The sequence below is a fragment of the Equus caballus genome, chromosome 1 (assembly GCF_041296265.1).
Source record: "Equus caballus isolate H_3958 breed thoroughbred chromosome 1, TB-T2T, whole genome shotgun sequence".
NCBI lineage: Eukaryota > Metazoa > Chordata > Mammalia > Perissodactyla > Equidae > Equus > Equus caballus.
This window is the reverse complement of record NC_091684.1, coordinates 95,125,822-95,146,744: the sequence shown is the minus strand read 5'-3', so window position 1 is coordinate 95,146,744 and position 20,923 is coordinate 95,125,822. Positions and strand designations below refer to the sequence as shown.

The following is a 20,923-nucleotide window of genomic DNA, read 5'->3' as shown; positions in this document are numbered from 1 at the left end:
TGTCTAAATATAATAAAAGCAAAACTTTTTCCTTTTTTAAAAAAAGAGTATGTAGCGTTAGGAATAGCTAGCTAACAATTTCAGAAAAAAATAGAATTAAATTTATACTTCATATTTGTGTCAAAATAAATTCTAGATACATTAGAGATTCAAATATTAAAAAACAAGACTAGTAGAAGAAAATATAAGCAAACTTATGTGGAATCCAAAGATTAGTAGGTTAAACAAAGTGTAGCAACAAAAACTACTACACATAAAAATCACCATATACGAAATTAAAAGGCAAGTGAAAAAACAGAAAAAAATATTGCATTTTGTAAAACAGCAATGCAATAAGCAAAAGACAAATATCTGTAAGGATAATTTGGCAATAGATAAATTTCCAATAAGTATATGAAAAAATTACTCTTGTTAGTAGTTGAAAACACACAAAATAATAATGACAGATGATTTTCCTCCTGAGAAATTGATAGAGAACATATAGGTAAACAGCCACTCTCGTAAACTCTCATCTTGGAATTGTAAATTGGCAAAACCTTTCTTGAGGACAATTATAATGTGTATGAGAGCCTTAGCGTTTGGACTATCTTTGGCCTAATAATTACACTTCTAGGCTATGCATAATTGTCATACCTGTGCATAAAGATGTAGCTAAAAATATAATAGTGAAAAATAAGACAAAACCAATATGCCCCAAAATAGAGGATTGCTATAATAATTTTTAAGACTTTGGTATATCTATGCCAAAATATTGGCATATTATGCAGTATTTTAAAATAATGTAGACCAATACTTGATGACATGTAAAAATATATTTGACCTATTAAGTAAACTGAAAACTGAATGTCCACTAAAACTTTAACTGTGTTTATTTTGGGGTGTTGCGATTATGGCTGCTATTTATTTATTAGCTGCTGTGATTTCTAAGCTTGTATTGTGCAATAAGACAAGAAAGCTATTTTAAAATAATGATTGGTTTAAGCAACAACTGGGGTATATATGCTTTAGTTCTTTCTAATGATGCTGTGTCTACACAGATTTATTGACTTGTTTTAAGATTCTCCACAAAAAATTATCCATTGAAAGAAACTAAGGAAGTGGCTGGGGGTGTGTGAATTAGCCTTATGGCCTGACAAAGTAGGAAACTAAAAAGACAGCTGTTATTAGAAAACTTAGTGCTAAGAGAACTCTTTTTGTTTTATGATAAAGTTTCAGTTTATTAATATAGAATATGATTATTTGGCAAGAAGATCTGTGCTACTGTGGTTTTAACAATTAGAATTACTACTGAGGGAATTAAAAAGAGGTGCAACTGTATTTAAATGCTTTTTTTGTGCTCTGGAAAAATTAGCTAAATAAGAAAACTAAGGTGTTGGAAAAATCAATGAGAGATATTGATTATGGCAAATGTGTCCATTTCTGTGTCATTATTTTGAAAAAATCTTTGTGGATATCAAAACGAGAATGTGCTACTCTGAGAAGCAGTTGGTTATGATAAATTATGACTATTTGGGAGACTAAGAAATGTTTAGAAAAAATTTTTGTTAAAATTACCTCTGGCATCCTTATCCTATTGCCTTGATACAATATTCATATTTTGTGTCTTTATACCCAAATTCCTTAGTGTGATAAAAGTTGTCTTTAACTGATTTAATCAGGTCAATCTATTTAATCTGATTCTGAGCCTAGATTGTTTCCTTTTTGCTGACTTTTTGTTTTTATTTGTTTGTTTAAGATTATATTTGGGAATTTAAATATCTTTTCGTTCAGCGCAATTGTGTCCTAGAAAACCTAGAATTGCACACAACGCCTTGGTCATCCTGTGAGAGCCTGTTTGACGATGACATAAGGGCGGTTACATTTAAGGCAAAATTTCAAAAAAGCACGTCCTCCTTTGTGAAGATGTCAGATTTAGCGGTACACCTGGAGGATAAGTGTTCAGGTAAGCTCTTTATATATGTAAGATATTGTTAGTTTTAATATAAGCAAAGAAGCTACCATTTGTGGGAAAAATGTACAACCAAACATAAAAGATTTACAGATCTTTGTAAATAGCTGAACCAGATATTGACGTCTTCTTAGCTTTTTGCCTACAATCCTTAGGGGTGAATTTATAATTACTAGAGATCACTTAAAAATATTTTTGGTGTATAGTTACCAACAGCTCATCATTTAATAAATCAGAAATAGAAAAATGACCCTAACCAGAGTCACTGTTGAGTTAGACATTTCATCAAGTTACTAAGCTGTCATCTATGTATTTAACATTGATCTGGAATCTGTGAAATTTACTTACTGCTTTGTAAACGTGATAACACACTTCCTGAACTCACGTGTGTGTGTGTGGGTATAAAATTCATCCTCAGAAACATACCACGTAGAAGATTGCCTTTGATTATGAATTTTATAGACATACTCATGCTTTCCATTAACTAAATATGATTAAAATAATTTATTTTGAGTGAAGTAGTAGCAGGAGTGTGTTTAGGTTTAATATGCCATACCCTTTGGAACAAAAAGAGAGTGAAATAGTGAAAATAACTAGATAAATTGCTACAATGTTGGTAGGACTTTTCACTAATTGCTTTAGTTGCAGTTGCATTTTCTTCCTAACCACAGAGACGCTGCTAAAAAGATACTAACTCCTAGTTGAAGATGGAACAAATTAAACATCATTTGATGCTGTATTTAAGGTTGCTAAAAGCCAGTAATTAGTAAATGTCCGTGATTATTGGTTTTGGAAACTCATGGAAAGTTTTCCAGTGGCTATTAGAGCATATATATTTAGAGGGGAAATAAGGGTTTTAAAAAAATGTATCTGCGGATTTATTGTTAGATAATTTAAACTTTTTAATGAAAAAGAAAATATTTGGTCGCAAAACGTTTCTCAGAATTTGTATAACATCACCATTTTTGATGCTTTTATAGGTTAAGTTATTAAGAATAACTCAGGAGCTTTGGATCTTGATACTAAATTTTAACTTTATTTCCCCATTTGCCTGAATAATTTTCTGAATTCTTATAGATGGTTTTAGATTTTATTAAATGCTAGATGTGGTTTAAGTGAAATAAGATTGTTTTTACAATTCTTCGAATGAAAAGAATTCTGTGATCCAAAATGAAATAAGCTGAAACTCCTAAGAGATCATGTGCTAAGATTCTAAAGTGTGTTTCTGGGCCTTTTCTACTAGCATGCTCTGCCGCCCTTTGGTGCATCCACAGAAATATAAAAGTTGTGTCATATAGCAAAACATAGGATATTTCAGAGTTAGTGCTTTTCAAATGTGGTTGTGTCCAATTTAAAAAAAATTTTAACAGAGATTTTGGGGTGTAATTTTCATACAGTAAACTGCCCTTATTTGAAGTGCACACATTCACACTGCTGAGTTTTGACATGAAACCCACTGAGCCTTCATCACAGTCATGAATCCATCACCAGGCTGCCCCTTTGTAATCTCTCCATTCCATTCATCCCTGCCTCTCCTACTTCCTGGCAGTCAATCTACTTTCTATCACTAGAGTTTAGTTTGAATTTTCTGTGATTTTGTATACATGGAATCATACAGTACATGTTTTGTTTGGCATCTTTAACTTAGCAAATTCTTTTGAGCTGTGTCTGTATCGTTGTGCATATCAATAGTTCACTCCTTTTTATTCTGTTGTATGAATATACCATGATTTGTTTTTTTTTGTTTTTTGTTTTTTTATTTTTTTCCTTTTTCTCCCCAAAGCCCCCCGGTACATAGTTGTATATTCTTCGTTGTGGGTCCTTCTAGTTGTGGCATGTGGGATGCTGCCTCAGCGTGGTTTGATGAGCAGTGCCATGTCCGCGCCCAGGATTCGAACCAACGAAACACTGGGCCGCCTGCAGTGGAGCGCGCGAACTTAACCACTCAGCCACAGGGCCAGCCCCCCATGATTTGTTTATCTGTTCTTCTGTTGATGGCCATCTGAGTTGTTTCCAGTCCTTGGCTATTATAAATAAAGCTCCTATAAACATTCATGTAGAAGGCATTATATGGATATAGTCTTTCTTTTCTCATGAGTACATACGTAGGAGTTGAATAAGTAACTGGATTGTATGGTAGGTGTATATCTAACTTTTTAAGAAACCACCAAACTGTTTTCCAAAGTGGTGGTATCATTTTACATTTCTGCCAGCAGTGTATGAGGGTTCTGTTTTTTCCACATCCACCTCAATGCTTGGTATGGACATTCTTTTGAATTTTATCCCTTCCAATAGGTGTGTAGTGATAGGTCATTGTGGTTTTAATTTTGCATTTCCCTATTGGCTAAAGATCAAACATCTTTTCATGTACTTAATTGTCATCCATATATCTGCTTTGGTGACGTGTCTGTTGAAATCTTTTGCCTATTTAAAAAAGTCATGTTAATTGTTTTCTTACTAAATTTTGAGAGTTCTTTATATTCTGGGTAAAAATTTCTTTATCGGATATATGGTTTGCAAATCTGTTCTCCCAGTCTGTTGCTTATCTTTTCATTCTTTTAACCAGATCTTTTGAAGACCACAAATTTTAAATGTTAATGAAGTCCAGTTTATCCATTTGTTCTTGTATGAATTGTGCTTTTGGTGTCGTATCTAGAAAACCTTTGCCTAACCTCAGTCTTACAAAATTTATGTCCTGTGTGTTATTCCAGAAGTTTTAGAGTTTCAGGTTTTATATTTCAGTTTATGATCTATTTTGAGTTAATTTTTGTATATGATGTGAGGTATGGCTTGGAGCTCTTTTTTTTTTTTTTTTTTGTGCATGAATATCCAATTGTTTAAGCAACATTTGTTGAAAAGATTATTATTTTTCCAGTGAACTGCTTTTGCACTTTGTCAAAATCAGTTGTCCATGTATGTGTAGTCTATTTCTGGACTTTCTCTTGTTTCATTGGGCTATTTGTCTGTCTTTACACCAATACCACCCTATTTTGATTACTGTAACTTTATAAGTCTTGAAGTCAGGTCTTGTTGGCCGTCCAACTGTTCTTTTTCAGAGTTTTTTTGGCTAGTCTAGGTCCTTTGCGTTTCCATATGAATTTTAGAATAAGTTTGTCAATTTCTGCAAAACAGCCTGCTGGGATTTTATTGGGATTATCTTGAAGCTTTAGCTCCATCTGGGGGAGAACTGACATCTTAATACTGAGTTGGCTAACCCATGAACAAGCTATATCTCTATGTTTATTTGTGTCTTCTCTAATTTCTCTCAGCCGTGTTTTGTAGTTTTCAGAGATTAGGGCTTTCCTGTCTTTTGGCAGATTTATTCCTATTTTCTATTTTTTATTCTCTTATAAATGATGTTTTTTTAAAATTTCAGTTTCAATTGTTTGCTGCTAATATATAGAAATACAATTGATTTTTGTATATTGATCTTGTATTTTGTGACCTTGCTAAACTCACTAAGCTCAACAGTGACTGTTCAGCAGACTTCGATTTGCGACATAGACGATCGTGTCAACTGTGAGTTAAAACAGCTTTGCGTCTTCCTTTCCAGTCCAGATGCCTTTGATTTATTTTTCTTGCCTCCCTGCGCTTGATAGCTCCCCTAATATAATATTGAAAAAAAGTTGTAAGAGCAGACATTTTTACTTTGTTCCTGATCGTAGGGAGAAAGCATTCATTCTTTTATTATTAAGTATGATATTGGACGTGGGTTTTTTATAGATGTCTTTTATCAGGTTGATGAAGTTTCCTTCTATTCCTAGTTTGCCGAAAATCTTAAAATCAGGAATAGGTGTTAGAATTTGTCAAATGATTTTTTTCTCCCATTTATTGAGATGATCATACAGTTTTTCTTTTCCAATCTTTTAGTATAATTAATGACAATGGTTGATTTTTGAATGTTAAACCAACTTTGCATTTATGGGATAAACCTCGCTTGGTCATGATGTACCCTTTTTATGCATTGTTGGATTCGACTTGCTTAACATTTGTCAAGAATTTTTATGTCTGTGTTCATGGGGGTATTTGTCTGACGTTTTCTTTTCTTGTAATATCTTTTTCTGCTTTTGGTGTTAGAATAATGCTCATAGAAAGAGTTGGGATGTATTTCCTCCTCTTCAATTTTCTGAAAGAGTTTGTTCAGGACTAGAGTGATTTCTTCCTTAAGGTGTTTGGTAGAATTCTTCAGTGAAGCCACCTGGGCGTGAAGTTTCCTTTATCGGAAGGTTTTAACTACAAGTTGAGTTTCTTTAATAGATAGAGGGCTATTCAGGTTCCTACTTGTTCTTGAGTGAGCTTTGATAATTTGTATCTTTCAAGAAATTTGTTCATTTCATCTAAGTTGTTGACACAACAGCAACAAAAATTTATTGGTGTAAAGTTATAATATTCCCTTGTTCTCCTTTTTAATATATGCAGAATCTGTAGTGATATTGGTCTTAACCTGATATTGCTAATTTGTGTCTTCTCTCTTTTTTTTCTTTTCTGATCAGTTTGGCTAGAGGTTTATCAATTTTTATTGATCTCAAATCACTCCCTTTTGGCTTCATTGCTTTTTCTCTATTTTTCTGTTTTTTATTTCATTGACTTCTGTTCTGATGTTTATTATTTCCTTTCTTCTGCTTTCTTTGGTTTCACTTTTTCTCATTTCTTAAGGTGGAAATTAAGCTCATTGATTTGAGACTTTTCTTTTTTTCCAAAGTACGTGTTTAGCGAGTATCAGTGCCCAGCAGGCTGTGAGCCCCTTGAAAGCAGAGTCCACATTCACAGTGAGCTTTTAAATCTTAGGTATGCTGAGCGCTATACACTCTTGTAATTCACGTAGGGATATATGACGTGCTGGGAAGAGATGACGAAACAATCTTTGGGCGCTAAAAGACGGAAGAAAGTTGAAGGCGTTAGGAATAGGAAAGTCACCATTAATGGGACTCTCAAAGAGATAACCAAAAGAGAGAATGGGACACCAGAATGACGAGTTCTTGACCTGGAGTGTACTACCTGCTGAAAGGATGAAGAAGAACCAATTCAAAGGGTCAAGAAAGGCTCTGAACTGAGTGTGGAGAGGAAGGGAGAAGAAGGCTCAGATAATCAGAGACCTCACTAATCTACAACAAGGCAAAGATAAATTAGAAAAAAAGATTGTCTGGCAGATAGTGGGCACTCAGTATTTGTTTAAGGAGTGGACGCATGACCAGTGAGTCGTGGAAGAGCATGCTCGAGGTGCCCGTGGGTCTCCTTTAGTAAATGAGGACTCAGTGCTCCTGTGGCTGTGTGACCAACACCCAGAGCGTGACGCTGAGAGGCTGGAAACTGAAAAAAGGTTTAAAAAGGTGACAAGCTGGTGGTCTCTTCTTTTTGGACAAAGTAGAGAATAGAAGAATAGCTGAGCTCCTATTTGGCTTTTGACAACGATGACTTTAAAAAGACGAAAGAGAGGACAGGGAGAGAAGCTGTTAGCTGGTTTCAAGTGTTCGAAGGGATTCCTCTTAAAAGAGGAGTTACACTTATTTTGCATGATTCCAGAGGACAGGGAGGAAGAAAATATCCTCCTGCTCAGCCAGTTTAGCCAAGGAAATCTTCACCCATTGTCTGGGGAAGAGTGACGAGGTGACGAGCAAGAACAAGACGTCGGCTGTATCCTTCACCAGGGGTAACTGTAAATCGACTACATAATGAGCCGTGTTTGTAAATTAAAATTATCATTTTGATCCTATAACTTATAATTTTTCTGTTTGTCTTTTATAGGAGTGATTCTAATCAAAGCCCAGATTTTAGAGCTCGTGTTTCCGACGACAGCAGCTCAGAAGATAGCTCTAAACGCTCGCAGCTCTCTGAAGAGTATTTTCTCTTCTCTCCCCAACATCGTATACACTGGCTGTGCAAAATGTGGACTGGAACTAGAAACAGACGAGAACAGGATCTACAGGCAGTGTTTTAGCTGTTTGCCATTTACTATGAAGAAAATATACTATAGGTAAGGCAACTAAGCAAGCTATTTAGGTGGAAAATATTTATTATTATAGGACTCCAAATGACCAAAAAATTACACCTATCAATTCTTACTTTATAACAAGGACTAACTAGAGCTAATCCAAGAGAATAAATTTTTCACCCAAGTGATAAATAGCTATTTTTGAAAGCCAAAAGTGCCCAGTAATCATAACAGGAATTTTTAAAAGCAGTAATTGGGAGATTTTATTGTCTTCAAGCAGTTATATTAAAGAAAATTTTTACTCAGTTTACATTTTTTGCCAAAATCTAAATGGCTCATAAGAAAATCATTTCCCTCCTTTAAAATGTAATTGAAATTTAAAGGTTAAAATTATTATATCTGATCTAGCCAAACTCTAACCTGAGTTTGGAAGCTAGTAAGATGTTTAACCTTTCTGTACCACAGCTTTCCCAACTTCACATTAGAAATTAAGGCTAGTAAACATTCTATGGTAAAATTGTCAACCAGCTCAGGGAAAAACGCATTGTTTTTCCAATAATAAATGTTCAAAGTCTTGGATAATCTTTTTCTTTTTACCTTATAAATTACAAGCCTTTACAAAATAGCACTCAGTGTTTTATGCTCTTTTCTATTTCTATGTACTGCAGTATCTAAAAACTAAATGCAAACATATTCACATGTTATCATGGCGTACTTTAAGAAAATTTACAGACACTTAGTCCATAAGCCTTATTTCCCTTTACATATATTTATATTTGTTATAAATAAGTAAACGACTTTTGTTCTTACTTTGAAAGTTGCCTGTATGGGAAAGAAGACTGAATTATGATGCATGGTACATAACAAACATAATTCATTAAAATTGATTTCTTATCAACAGTTAAGGTCCCTTAGAGAGAGAGAGAGAGTGTGTGTGTGTGTGCGCGTGTGTGCATATTCTTATTTTATATCATTCCTAATGTTCCTAATCAATATAATTATTTATTGGACAAAAATGTTGCCCAAGAAATATCCCTTATGGAGAGGAGGGACTTTGAATCTTCAGTCTGACGAATGACTGCTCAAGAGAAGGGTTTCACAGATCAGTATCACCTGATTACGGTATAACTTAGTGTGAGGTATGTAAGATATAGCCCTAAACTATACCACATTAAAGATGTAGTGCTAATTTTTTGTGTTACTAGAATGTTGAATAGACATGCTAAAGCAAGAGTTGTTTTGTTCATTTATTTAAAAGCCTTTAAATTGCTTTTAGGTTTAGGGTCTAGATTATTTGGTTTCCTTGAAAAGAAAATGTTGAGATTAAATAACAGATGCCCTTCAAATTACCACGTATGATTCAGAAATCATCTGCGTAGGTCAGTCAGCAAACTGAATAAGAGAAAGCTCTGAGTGCTTACTTTTCCCAGACGCAATCAAATAGCTGTTAGGTATCCACATGTGTTCAACTGATATTTAGTACTATGGAGGTTATACTGATTGATATAAGTATATTTTTGTACTCAAGAAACTTAGTAGTCCATTTACGAAACACTTAATGAACTTTTGTGTGGCATGACAGCTGTGAATGGATCGATCACATTTTATGTTGATTCTTTGTAACTTGGAACTGATTTTCCAATGGAAACTACATTAGGTATTATGGTTGGAGTCTCATACCAGCCCACAAAGGCTTATTTTATCCAGAAGAAAGTGTAGGTAGCATAGTTACTGTTCTTAAAGCTATTATAGAACTTGAACACCATCTTTAACAAGGTTTCTATAAGATATGTATTCAGGATTACATTTTAGGAACACAAGATATACATTGTTTTTTTCTGTACTAGAAGCAAAGAAACCAACAGCAAACCATTAGTCAAGGCTCCTCCAGAGGCAGCACTAGGGGGTCCTTGAGTCTCTCATGAGATTGCAGTCAAGGTGTAGACAGGGGCACAGTCATCTGAAGGCTTGACTGGGGTTGGAGGATTCATTTCCAAGGTGGCTCACTCACATGGCTGGCCGTTTGAGTTCCTCCTCACATGGGTGTCTCCACAGGCTGCCTGAATGTTCTCACAAAATGACGGCTCCTTTCCCCAGAGCAAGTGAACCAAGGTAACGTGAGGTGGAAGCTGTTCTTTTTATGCCCTAACCTCAGATGTCACGTGGCATCACTTCTGCCAAATTCTGTTCATTAGAAGCAAGATTAGCTGTATAGTGGAGAATGGATTAGAGCGAGGCTAAGTACAGAGTCGAGTTAAGAGGCCATTGCCTTATGTTTGGGGGAGAGGTGACACGGTGGCTTGACTGGAGTGTAACTGGTGGGAATGGACAGATTTAAGAGTAGTTGGGAAGTAGAATTGGCAAGATTTAGTGATGAGTGGCAAGTAAAGGGAGATCATGGATACATGATAGATCATTGATGATTTGGTGAATAATAAGATTTATTGAAACAAGTAACAATGGGAGAAATGCTGATTCACATGAGTGTGAGGTGCTGAGAGGGCAAAAAGCTGGCAAGTAGTTGGATATACAGAAATGCAGTTCATAAAAGGAATCTGAGCTGGGTTTACAGGCTTGAGAATTATCTGTGGTGACCACACTCTTCATTGGTCTCTGCTTCCTGTTCTGCCTTCTCAGTCTTTGGTTATTACCTCTCCTAATAGGTCATTCCTATCACACTATAAACACACTCCAGTATCTCTCATATTAAAAACACATAAACAAAATCATCCCCTAACATTACATCTCCCTCTTGTCACTCACATTTTCTGCTCTGTTTTGTGTCCAGCCAAACTTCATTAGAGTTATAAATATATTCTTTCTCTCCTTCTGCATCTCCAAATTCACTTCAGCTTACTCCATCTACTCCCACCATGCCACTGGCATGGCTCTTGTCGAGCTTATCAACAATTTTGATGCTGCCTAATCCATCGGACACTTCTCTTCCACCTTGAATTTAATCTGTTACGTTTGTCAACTTAAAAAAGCAAATTTGCCTGTTGTTTTGTCTCAAAATGAGTTTTTTTCAGGAATAGACAGAAGAATTGCAATTCCGGATCTGCATACTATGGCAAACCATAGCCAAATGCGGAAAAGAAAGGAGGGGAACTGCTTTTATAGAGAAAAAGGGGGAGTAGGGAAGGCTGTTCAAACAGAAGTCCACTGGGGGAAAGTAACAATGCGGGGGGGGGGGGGGGGGGGGGGTGGTGCAACGGCTTCTCATTGGCTGAGCTGCAGTGTTTCTCATTGGCTGAGCTGTGGCATTTCTCATGGGCTGAACTGTGGGGTTTCTCATGGGCTGAGCTGTGGGGTTTCTCATTGGCTGGGCTGTTGTCAGGTGGGGAGAGAAATCTTCCTTGAGCGGTAAAGTAGTTTTACTGCCCCAGAGTAAAGATGCAAGCATCTGTCTCTTTCTGGTGTAATTGGGGATGTGTTATAGGGCGTGAGAGCTCCCTCTACAGGCCTTCCCATCTCCAATTTAGTTAAGGTTTCTTTTATTAATGTCCACATTCAACGTGTTAGACCACTTGTAGCAGCCTCCTCTCTTACCTTCCAGACACCGCTTCACTTGGCTTTCTAACCTACGTCTCAGGCTCTTCCTGCTCCCCTCTTCTTCTATCCACCTTGAAATGTTGGAGTGAACCCAGAGTCCTCTTCTTCGTCCTTCCTCTTTATTTGTTCTTTCTGTGTATTCTGTCTCGATGATCACAACTCTGTCCATGTTTTTAAATATCATCTATATGCTGGTGACTTTCATTTACGTCTTCACTCTGGCTTTCTTTTCCAAACTCCAGTATTCAAATGCTGAATTTTCTGCTGATAGTCCTACTTGAATGACTTATAGGCATCACACTCTTAAAAATATCCCAGTGGACTTGTTTTTCCTGTCCATATTCAAACTTGGTTCTCCCCATTTTTATACTTAACAAATGACCCACTGTCTACCCAATTAAGCTATAAACCTGCACATAATCCTTGAATCATTCCTTTTTCCTTACCTCCCACGTCCAATCTACTGGCAAGTCTATGACTTTTCACCCAGAACTATTGATCACAAATTCATCCACTTTTTTCCATCTTCACTGCTAGCATCTTAGCCCCTTGATCCTCTACAGAGGTACTATTGACATTTTAGGCAGGACAGTTTCTTGTTATATAGGATATCCCACACATTGCAGAGCACGTGGCCCCCCTGCTTGCCTTGCCTGGCTGAAACCCCAGTTATCGTGAAACTAAAATGGGAAGTCAGTACTTCCTGCTCTAGAACCACCTGGGCCTAGTCCAGACCACTGCTGTGTCTCATCACACTACCACAGCAGTGGTCTCTTGCTTGGTCTCTTTCTGCCTGTGCCTCCTCCAGCCCATTCTCCACACATCTGACGGACTGGTCACTCCCTTACTTAAAATCCTGTCAGTAGTTTCCCAGTACACTTGTTGCCTCTGTGGTCTCGACTGCTGCCACCCTTTCCCTTGCTCATTGTGTCGCAGCCATACTGGCCTTCTTTCGGTTCTCTAGACACTCTGATTTTCTTCTCCTTTGGGCTTTCTTGCACGCTCTTCCCTCTGCTTGACTCCACAAGGCTGGCTCCTTCCTGTCTTGGTTTAAGTGGCACTTCATCAGAGAGGTCTTCTTAATCCCCCTGCTTTATTTTCTGTGACAGTACCCCATGTGCGCAGTTTGTAGTTTTTTATTTGCAGATTATCTTTTCTAAAAAAAATGTTTACTGAGAAATAATTCACATACCATCAAATTAGTCCATCTAAAATACACAATTCAGTCATTTTAGCATATTCACAGGGTTGTGTAACTGTCACCACAGTCAATTTTAGCACATTTTCATCACCCTTTCCTTCAAATGCCCCGTACCCCTTAGCAGTCACTTCTCATTCTCCCCTCCCCCCAGCCCACAGCAACCACTCATCTGCTTTCTGGCTCTATAGATTTGCTCATTTTGGACATTTTATACAAATATAATCATACACTGTGCAGTCCTTTGTGACTGGCTTCTTTCACTTTACATGTTTTCAAGGTTCATCCGTACTGTATGTATGAGTCCTTCCGTTCTTTTTATCACCAGATCCTGTTTCACAGTATGGATAGACCACATTTTATTTATCCACCCATCAATTGGTGGGTATTTGGGTTGTTCCAATTTTTGGCTATTATAAAGAACTCTGCTGTGAACATTTATGTGTGAGTTTTTGTCTGGAAATGCATTTTCGTTCCTCTTGGGTGTGTGCACAGGGGTCGGATTGCTGAGTCATGTGGAAACCACGTTTCACCTTTTGAGGAACTGCCAAACTGTCTTCCAGAGCCGCTGCCCAGCTTTCCATGCTCACCAGCAATGTGTGAGGTTTCCAGGATCTGTTTTTCTTTCTGTTGCTTGTGCTTTCGGTAAATCTAAGAAAGCTATCATTCCTGAGCCAAGATCATAGAGATTTACTCCTGTATTTTCTTCTAAGAATTTTATAATTTTGGCTCTTATATATAGGTTCATGATCTTCTTTGAGTTAATTTTTTTTAAATATCATTATTATTTTAATATTTATAGTTCTTTTGTGTAGTTGCAAAGTGTCTTACTTTTCAGAGTGATTTACATTATCTGCTTTAGTAAATCAATTAAAAATTAATGCATGTTGACGACATAAGACATTTTGTTCATATTTGAAATATATTCCATTTTATCACATTTTTAAAATGGAGCTCAATATATATAATCTTAGCTTGCAAATAATTGGTACTGCATTACTAGGAAATAATATTTAATTCTTCTGTTAACATTCTCTCTCCTTCCATTCTGAATGACAACCTTGATGGATAGAGTATTCTTGGTTGTAGGTTTTTTCCTTTTAGCGCTTTAAATATGTCGTGCCATTCTCTTCTTGCCTGTAGGGTCTCGGCTGAGAAGTCCGCTTATAGCCTGATGGGCTTCCCTTTATATGTCACTTGTGGCCTTTCTCTTGCTGCTTTTTGGATTCTCTCTTTGTCTTTAATTTTAGACATTTTGATTATAATATGTCTTGGTGTGGGCCTCTTTGGGCTTCTCTTGATTGGAGCTCTCTGTGCTTCCTGAACTTGGATGTCTGTTTCCTTCCTCGGGTGAGGAAAATTTTCCTCTATTATTTCGACAAATAAATTTTCTGCCCCTTTGTCTCTCTCTTCTCCTTCTGGGACCCCTATAATCTGAATGTTAGCATGCTTGATATTGTCCCAGAGTTCCCTTACACTGTTCTCATTCTGTCTAATTCTTTTTTCTCTTTTCTGTTCTGCTTGGGTGATTTCCTCTAGGCTTTCGTCTAGCTTGCTGATCCGTTCTTCTGCATCCTCTACTCTGCTATTGAGTCCCTCTAGTGAATTTCTCATTTCCAGTATTGTATTCTTCATTTCTGATTGGTTTTGTTTTATATCTTCCAGTTCTTTGCTGATATGCTCACTGTGTTCATCCATTCTTCTCCGCATATCTGTAAGCATCCTCATTATATTTTGTTTGAATTCTTTCTCCAGTAGGTCGCTAGTTTCTGTTTCACTTAGTTCTTTTTCTGGTGTTTTGTACTGTTCCCTTGCTTGGAAAGTATTCTTTGCCTCCTCATTATGCCTCTTTCTCGGTGCTATTTTCTTTGTACTAGGTGAGTCAGCTATGTCTCCTGATCTTGGAGAAGTGGCCTTATGTATGAGATGCCTTAGGAGGCCCAGCAGTGTGCTTCCCTCTCGTCACCAGACCATAAGAACCAGGAGTGACCCCTTTGTGGGCTACTTGTGTCCTTCTGCTGTGGCAGGGTTGCTCCCACTGCAGGTACCCAGGGAGTCTGATCTTTCCTTCCCTGGCCAGCTGTTTGTAAATCCGGTCTTGGGGTGGGGGGGCATCAGCACTGTTGGCTACAAAGTCTATCAGCACACTCTTATTGCAATTGTCCTCTTAATTGGGTTGGTACCCAGTGTAGCTGGTTGCTAGGTTCAGGGGCTACAGTTGTGATAGGCCTGAGGCCAACAAGGCTGTTATCAGTTCTCTTAGGAGTGCAGCTGAGTGGGGCTTGCCCTTGGCATGGGGGCACTCAGTTGTTTCAGGCTTTGGAAGGTGGGGCTGATCCTTTTTATGGCTATTTGTGAAGCCCAGGTCTTCTGCCTGCTGATAAGCCTCACCCCCCACCGGACCACATACACTGTCAGCACAGTCCTGGTCCGTGCACACTTCTCAACCCCCTGGAGCATACCCCAATGCCACACTGCAGAGGCCCCCACTTCTCCCCCAATGCCCCCCACAGTTCACCTGGTCCTCACACAGGCCCTGCCCCACAAAGGCAGACACCCTTGCCTGCCTGTAGAGGATCAAGGCACTCAGTCAATGCAGGCTGAAAAGTAGCCTGAGGGCTTGCTGTTAGGTGGGGCCAGTCGCTAGGGCGGGTTGCCTGTCCTGGCTGAACTGGATTAAATCTGTGCTCTAGTGGGTGTGGCAGACCCCTGGGCTAACAGCCCAAGGAATGCACTTCAATGGCCCCCACCAGTGTCCATATCAGCACACCTGGACCAGCTCAGAACAATGGCCCCCACCAATGTCTCAGTCTCCGGAGAGGACCCTCCTCTCACCAAGATGCCCCCAGAGCCCACCAGATGAGTCTCGTTTCACCAAAGGACAGTCAGCCTTCTCTCTGGTGATTTTAGGTTGCTGCAATGAGTGAGTTTGTGTGTGGGCCCTTTAAGACCCGGATCTTTTCGATTTCGGCCGATAGCTTTTCTAGGGATGTCCTCGCTGCAGTTAATAGCCAGCAAAGCCAGACAGTAAGACCCCCGTCTCAGCTGGGCTGAGTCCGAAGGATGGTTATAGCAGTATTGTCCCCGCTCCGGACCTCACTCCTCCAGGGAGGGCTCGTACCTTAGGGTGGCTCCCTCCTGACCAGCTGAGAAGTTCCCCTGCTCCCAAAGGTGGCTTTTTTCCTCTCTGGCCAGAGTTACTGCCTCTTCTGCCTTCGTCAGGACTGTCCCTTGTTGTGGGGGTTCTCTTTATCCAGTTTTCAGTTTTCAATCCAGGGTGATTCTTCCCAAAATTGTTGTAACCTAGTTCTGTTCGTGGGAGGAGGCGAGTTCAACGTGTGCTCACGGCGCCATCTTGACGAGATCTCTACTTTGAGTTAATTTCTGTGTGTGATGTAAGGAAGGGATCCAACTTCATTCTTTTGCAGGTCGATATCCAGTTGCCAGCACGGTTTGTTGAGAAGACTATTCTATCCCCATTGAATCATCTTGGCACCATTGTTGAAAAGCTTATTGTCTTTCTCCCCCACTATATCTTACGTTCCTTGAGTGAAGGAACCTGGTCTGCCTTGTTCACTAGGGTATGCCCAGTGCTTAGCAGAGTGCATGTGCATAGTAGATGTTGAGTTTGTATTTGTTGGAATAAAGAAAGGAGGAAGAGAGAGAGTCTGTGGAAAGAGTGTGGAGTGAAAAAGAGGAAAGGACCTTGAATCGTCATGTGGGTAGAGGGGGAAGTAGGTTTTCAGAGGGACGATCAGAGTCACATTTTAGCTGTTACACTAAATTCCCCTCAATTAATGAGTCTGTTTCTAAATTCTGTTCTCAACTTATTTTTTAAAAATTAATTTATTTTTAAAAGCAGTAATAAATACCATGGTAAAAATGCAAACGATAGAGGAAGGTAGAAAACAAAAAGTAAATGTCTTCTTCCCATCCACCCCATGCCATCAATGCCGCTTGCTTGCTTGTTCCGAGTTTTTGTATATTCTTCCTGTGATTTTTGCTCATACCAGCACATGTATATCCCTTTCTTTAAAAGTGCATAGGTAAAATAATAGTATTCATATTGTTTCGTTCATATTGTTTGTTCCTGAGAGTATGTGGTGCTCCTTCCCTACTAGCACTTATAAATCTTCCTTATCCTTTTTAACAGCCACGTAGTATTCCATTGTGAGATGTACTGAAAATTATTTATCTAGTTTCCTATTTACTGACATGTAAAACAGTTTGTTTTTGGTAGGATTCTTCCAGTGGAAAAGAATAACTTGAAATTGTGATTGTGAAATATATCTTTATTTTTATTTCGAAATGTAATTTACGCAACAGTATGAGATAACATTTTCTTATATTAGTTTCTGAAACTTTGACATAAATATGAAATAAATAAAATTTATCAATTTATCATTTTAAACTCTTAAAAAAAAGCCTTTCTCTCATTTCTAGGATGTTTCAGAACATCTTAGAGTTGTTTTAAGAATTAAAATTAACCCTGCATAAAAACCCAGTGTTTTCTGAAATGGTATTGCATTTCAGCATTTCTGTAATTTGAAAATCTTTTTGAAAGTCATGTGCCATTTACTCTTTTCTAGGCCAGCTTTAATGACCATAGCTGATGGAATATATAAGGTGTGCGTCCATGTAGGATCACAGCTGATAGAGAAGATTCTTCTCGACATTTCTCCTGACTGGCTCAGTAGAGCTATAGGTAAGATACCATCACGCCATCGAGAGGGTGTTCTTGGTGAAGCCATTCATTTCAGGAGTGTAGATAGTATTTGGAACAGAAAGAACGTTGTACCGTAAATTAAGGTTTTTTTCTGTCAGTATAAAAGCAGGAGGATAATTTAGCTCGAGTGAAACACCAGACTATGTGAATGGGAAGGTGAGACCTGCTCGACACCTGTCTCAGCACATGAATAGAGGGGAGCAAGTCCCGGATCTCTTCTTACCCTAAGTTTCCAATCGGAGAGCAAAAACACGAGGACTGCAGTTCTATAATAGTTAAGTAGATGAATGTGTGACAGTATATAGGTGAAGATACTCCCCTGTCCGTGGGGTGGATTTGTGGGATATTCAGCTACGAAGCTGGGGATAGTCAGTGGCTGACAGCAGAGTGCAGATAACCCATTTGTGAGATGATCAAACTCCATACTGTTCCTTATCAGTCTCAGACTCCAGGCAGATGAGCTAATTTGGTTCTACTGATTGCTCTGTCTCTTAACAGTGGATGAGTTTTTTTCTTGCTTTGTTTGTGTGTCTAGTAATTTCTGCTTGAGTTCTGCAAATTGCCCATAGAACAGTATAGACTGAGGTCAACAGTTGCCATCCCCGGAAATGGGCTTGCCTGTTTTCCTTGACCTTCATGGGGGCGGGGGGTGGGCAGAGTGGAGTCGATCTTGTAAGACGTGGAGTGGATTTGAGTTTGTTGTTGCTGTAGTTACCGTGGGGTCTCCCCTGGCTTCAAACGCCTCTGGCATTATCTTTGCTGATGGTGGGCAGTGGTTTGCCAGAGAGTTTTCCCCACTGTTCCCACTCCACCATCAGCTTTAACGCTTCACTCTGCACCTGGGCCTCAGAGAGTTTCTTTCTGTGTCCTCACGCCTCCCCAAGTTGTACAGGCTCTGTTGGTGGTTATTTGGCGGATCCTAGCCTGGTGGGAGGGGCGGAGTGATTCTCTCTGACTCTGGCTCAGCCCTACCTCACACAGGCCTGTGCCTCGGGGTCTTAGATGTGGCGCTTTCTCCTTGACCTGCCCCTCCTGCTCTGGCAGCCTCGCTCTGCCTAGTGTCTTTGGTGGGTCTTGTGTGGTTCTGCCCCTCTCCCAGCAGTAGTCACCACTGTTGGTCTTGATCCAGGGTGGTTTTTGGCTCTTCCCCAGGGATAGGGGGATTTTTCTTTTACCTTTCCTCCATTTTCCATGCATCCTCACCTGTACCCTGGGCCAACATTTGCCATCCTGCTTCCAGTAGTTTGAGGCTTTTGTTCTTAAGGGAGTGGTCCTGAGTGGTGTTTAGTGCTTTTCCTTGTGGTGGCTTCTCCCCTTCTCCAGGCCTTTGCCATAGTTGGAATCTTTTTCTGATGTCTTGCCTTCTGTCCAGGCTTGTGAGCACCTGGTGGAAACGACAAGAGCCTGCGAGGCTGCAGACTCCGCTGTCTGTGGCACTGGCCCCTGCTTGGCTTTTAGCAATTCATTAAAAGCTTAAGCACATTCTTCCTTCTTGCTTGTCTGGTAGCCCTGTCTTCTTCCTGAGCTCTGCCTCAGGTAGACCTGTGTCCCTGTTCTCTCTTTCCTTACATTTCAGTCTCCTTGGCTGCTGCGGAACCTCAGCTGTTATAGGTTCAAGAAAATTGTGATTTTGTAGTTTATTCATTCATTCAGATTATCACTAATCTTGATTTTTTTTTTTAGCTTATCGAAGTGAAAATACAAAAATTTTGAGTATTGTAGAGAATTCTCACACCTCCAAAATATGTCATTGAGCCTCCAGGAGTCTGGAGACCCAGTCCAAGAGAGGCTGGGGGTATTGGTCAGGGAACTAGTATTGGTCAGGGAACTAGTATTGGTCAGGGAACTAGTTTAGTTAGAGCCTAGTTGATAGTCCTTGTCAGTGTAGTATTGAGCAAGCTGCTAAATAACTTGATTTGTTGTCCTAAGAAAAATAAGAGGAAGAATATACGCAAAGGGCAAATGCAAAACACAGCGACATGTCCATCTATAATTTTAGTATTGTTATATTGCCAAGATTTGATGTTCATTAAGTAACTAATTCAGGGTTCTGCGATAGAAACGATAAATACGTGTGTGTGTGACTGTGATAAGAGCTGTAGACTGGGTCAACGTAAGAGGACTTTTCTGGATGGGCACGCCCTTTTTGTTTCAAGCTTAACTTAGGACAGCATTAATCTCAGTTCTTCCCGCTGTTGTCTGAAGAAGCCAGAAGCTGGGCCGTAATAGGAAATGCCTCCCCCCGCCCCCACCCCGTGATCAGCAGAGGTGGTGTCCTCATTCTAGAGGGCCCTCAGCAACCTGAGAAGAGAAAGGATAGAAAGCGAGATTTAAAACGGGGCTGGGACTTGACACGTCAAGGGGAACGACGAACCCTTCCACGTGTGCGGTTCTCTTGGCCTGGCAGGGACGCTGAGCCTGTGTGTGTGTGTTCGTCTTCCTCAGCGCCCCCCGCAGAGGTCACCTATGGCATGGTCGCCGCCGACTTGCTCCACGCCTTGCTGGCGGGCGGCGGGGCCCCTTGTGTGGTGAAGGTGCAGAGCCTCTTCCTGCTGGACGAAAACAGCTACCCCCTGCAACAGGATTTCTCGCTCCTAGACTTTTACCCCGACAATGTGAGCCCGCCTCCCAGGCCTTCCCTGAGACCAGGGGAAAAAATTGCAGGCGCTTCGAGGACAATCCCTGAAATGGTGCGTCTTTTGAAATAAATGAATGACGCGGCTTGGGCTGAGGGGTTTAAATAAATCTATTTTATGAAGAGAACTGTGCTAAATATATAAATTAAAACTGTTTTTCTAAGAAAATTCTGTGAGGTTTTTTGTTGCTTTCATCTCTTCCGTTCTTGCTTCTAGAGAAATGATCTAGCCACACAGGCAGCCCACAGCAGGTCCCTAGGAATCAAAGGGGCCCTGTTTCGTCTCAGCCACACTCCAGGCGACACTCTGAGTCCTGGGGACACAGACATGAGACATTCCCTCAGGAATGGCGTTTCTGCTGTGCTCACAAGCTCTCAGCTTTCCCATATTCCTGCTTCACTAAACCATCCACGTGGAATGACCTTGCTTGTAATTCTGCACCATATTGGATTAGTTCACATAAGCCCACATTTAGACATGTTCAAGACAAGCATGTCTGTCTACAAAGAAGCTTTGAAAATGAAGGAAACAAGATCACGCTTCCACTCATTTTATAAAGGGAGCAAGAGAGGCACATTGTTCATTTGTGTCTCGGACTTCCGTGCCTCACTGAAGTTACTTACCAACAGACGTTCGGCCGTTCGTTCTCTCGTGGCTGTAGATGCTTGTGTAGAGTGTAGTCGCGAGTGACGAGTGTGGGTCGTAATTGACCTGGTAAGTCTGGAGTATGCTGAGTGTAAAGAGATGAATAGTATTGCTTGAAGATAGCTAAATTCATGATGAAACGAACAAGTTTATTTTACTTTGTGTTTTTAAAAATTCTTTTGGTTCATTGAAACTGTTTTCTCTGATTTAATTTTGTTTTTTTTTTTAACTTGGCTTCTCTGAAAATGAACCTCAGGACTTTTGTGATTCTTCCAAAAACAATATG

General features: G+C 39.6%; 1 protein-coding gene across 4 annotated transcripts in view; it reads left to right on the top strand.

The window, feature by feature from the left end:
- Window positions 1–20,160, top strand: part of SHLD2 (shieldin complex subunit 2) — a 92,099-nt gene extending 71,939 nt beyond the window's left edge. For all 4 annotated transcript variants that reach the window (XM_023648619.2, XM_023648622.2, XM_070229877.1 and 1 more), the window contains 4 exons: window positions 1,736–1,942; window positions 7,694–7,922; window positions 17,220–17,335; window positions 19,802–20,160. In XM_023648619.2, coding sequence (XP_023504387.1) covers window positions 1,736–1,942; window positions 7,694–7,922; window positions 17,220–17,335; window positions 19,802–20,064 — 815 coding nt within the window. In that variant the 3' untranslated portion in view covers window positions 20,065–20,160. The remainder of the gene's footprint in view (window positions 1–1,735; window positions 1,943–7,693; window positions 7,923–17,219; window positions 17,336–19,801) is intronic.
- The last annotated feature ends 763 nt before the right edge of the window (window positions 20,161–20,923 follow it).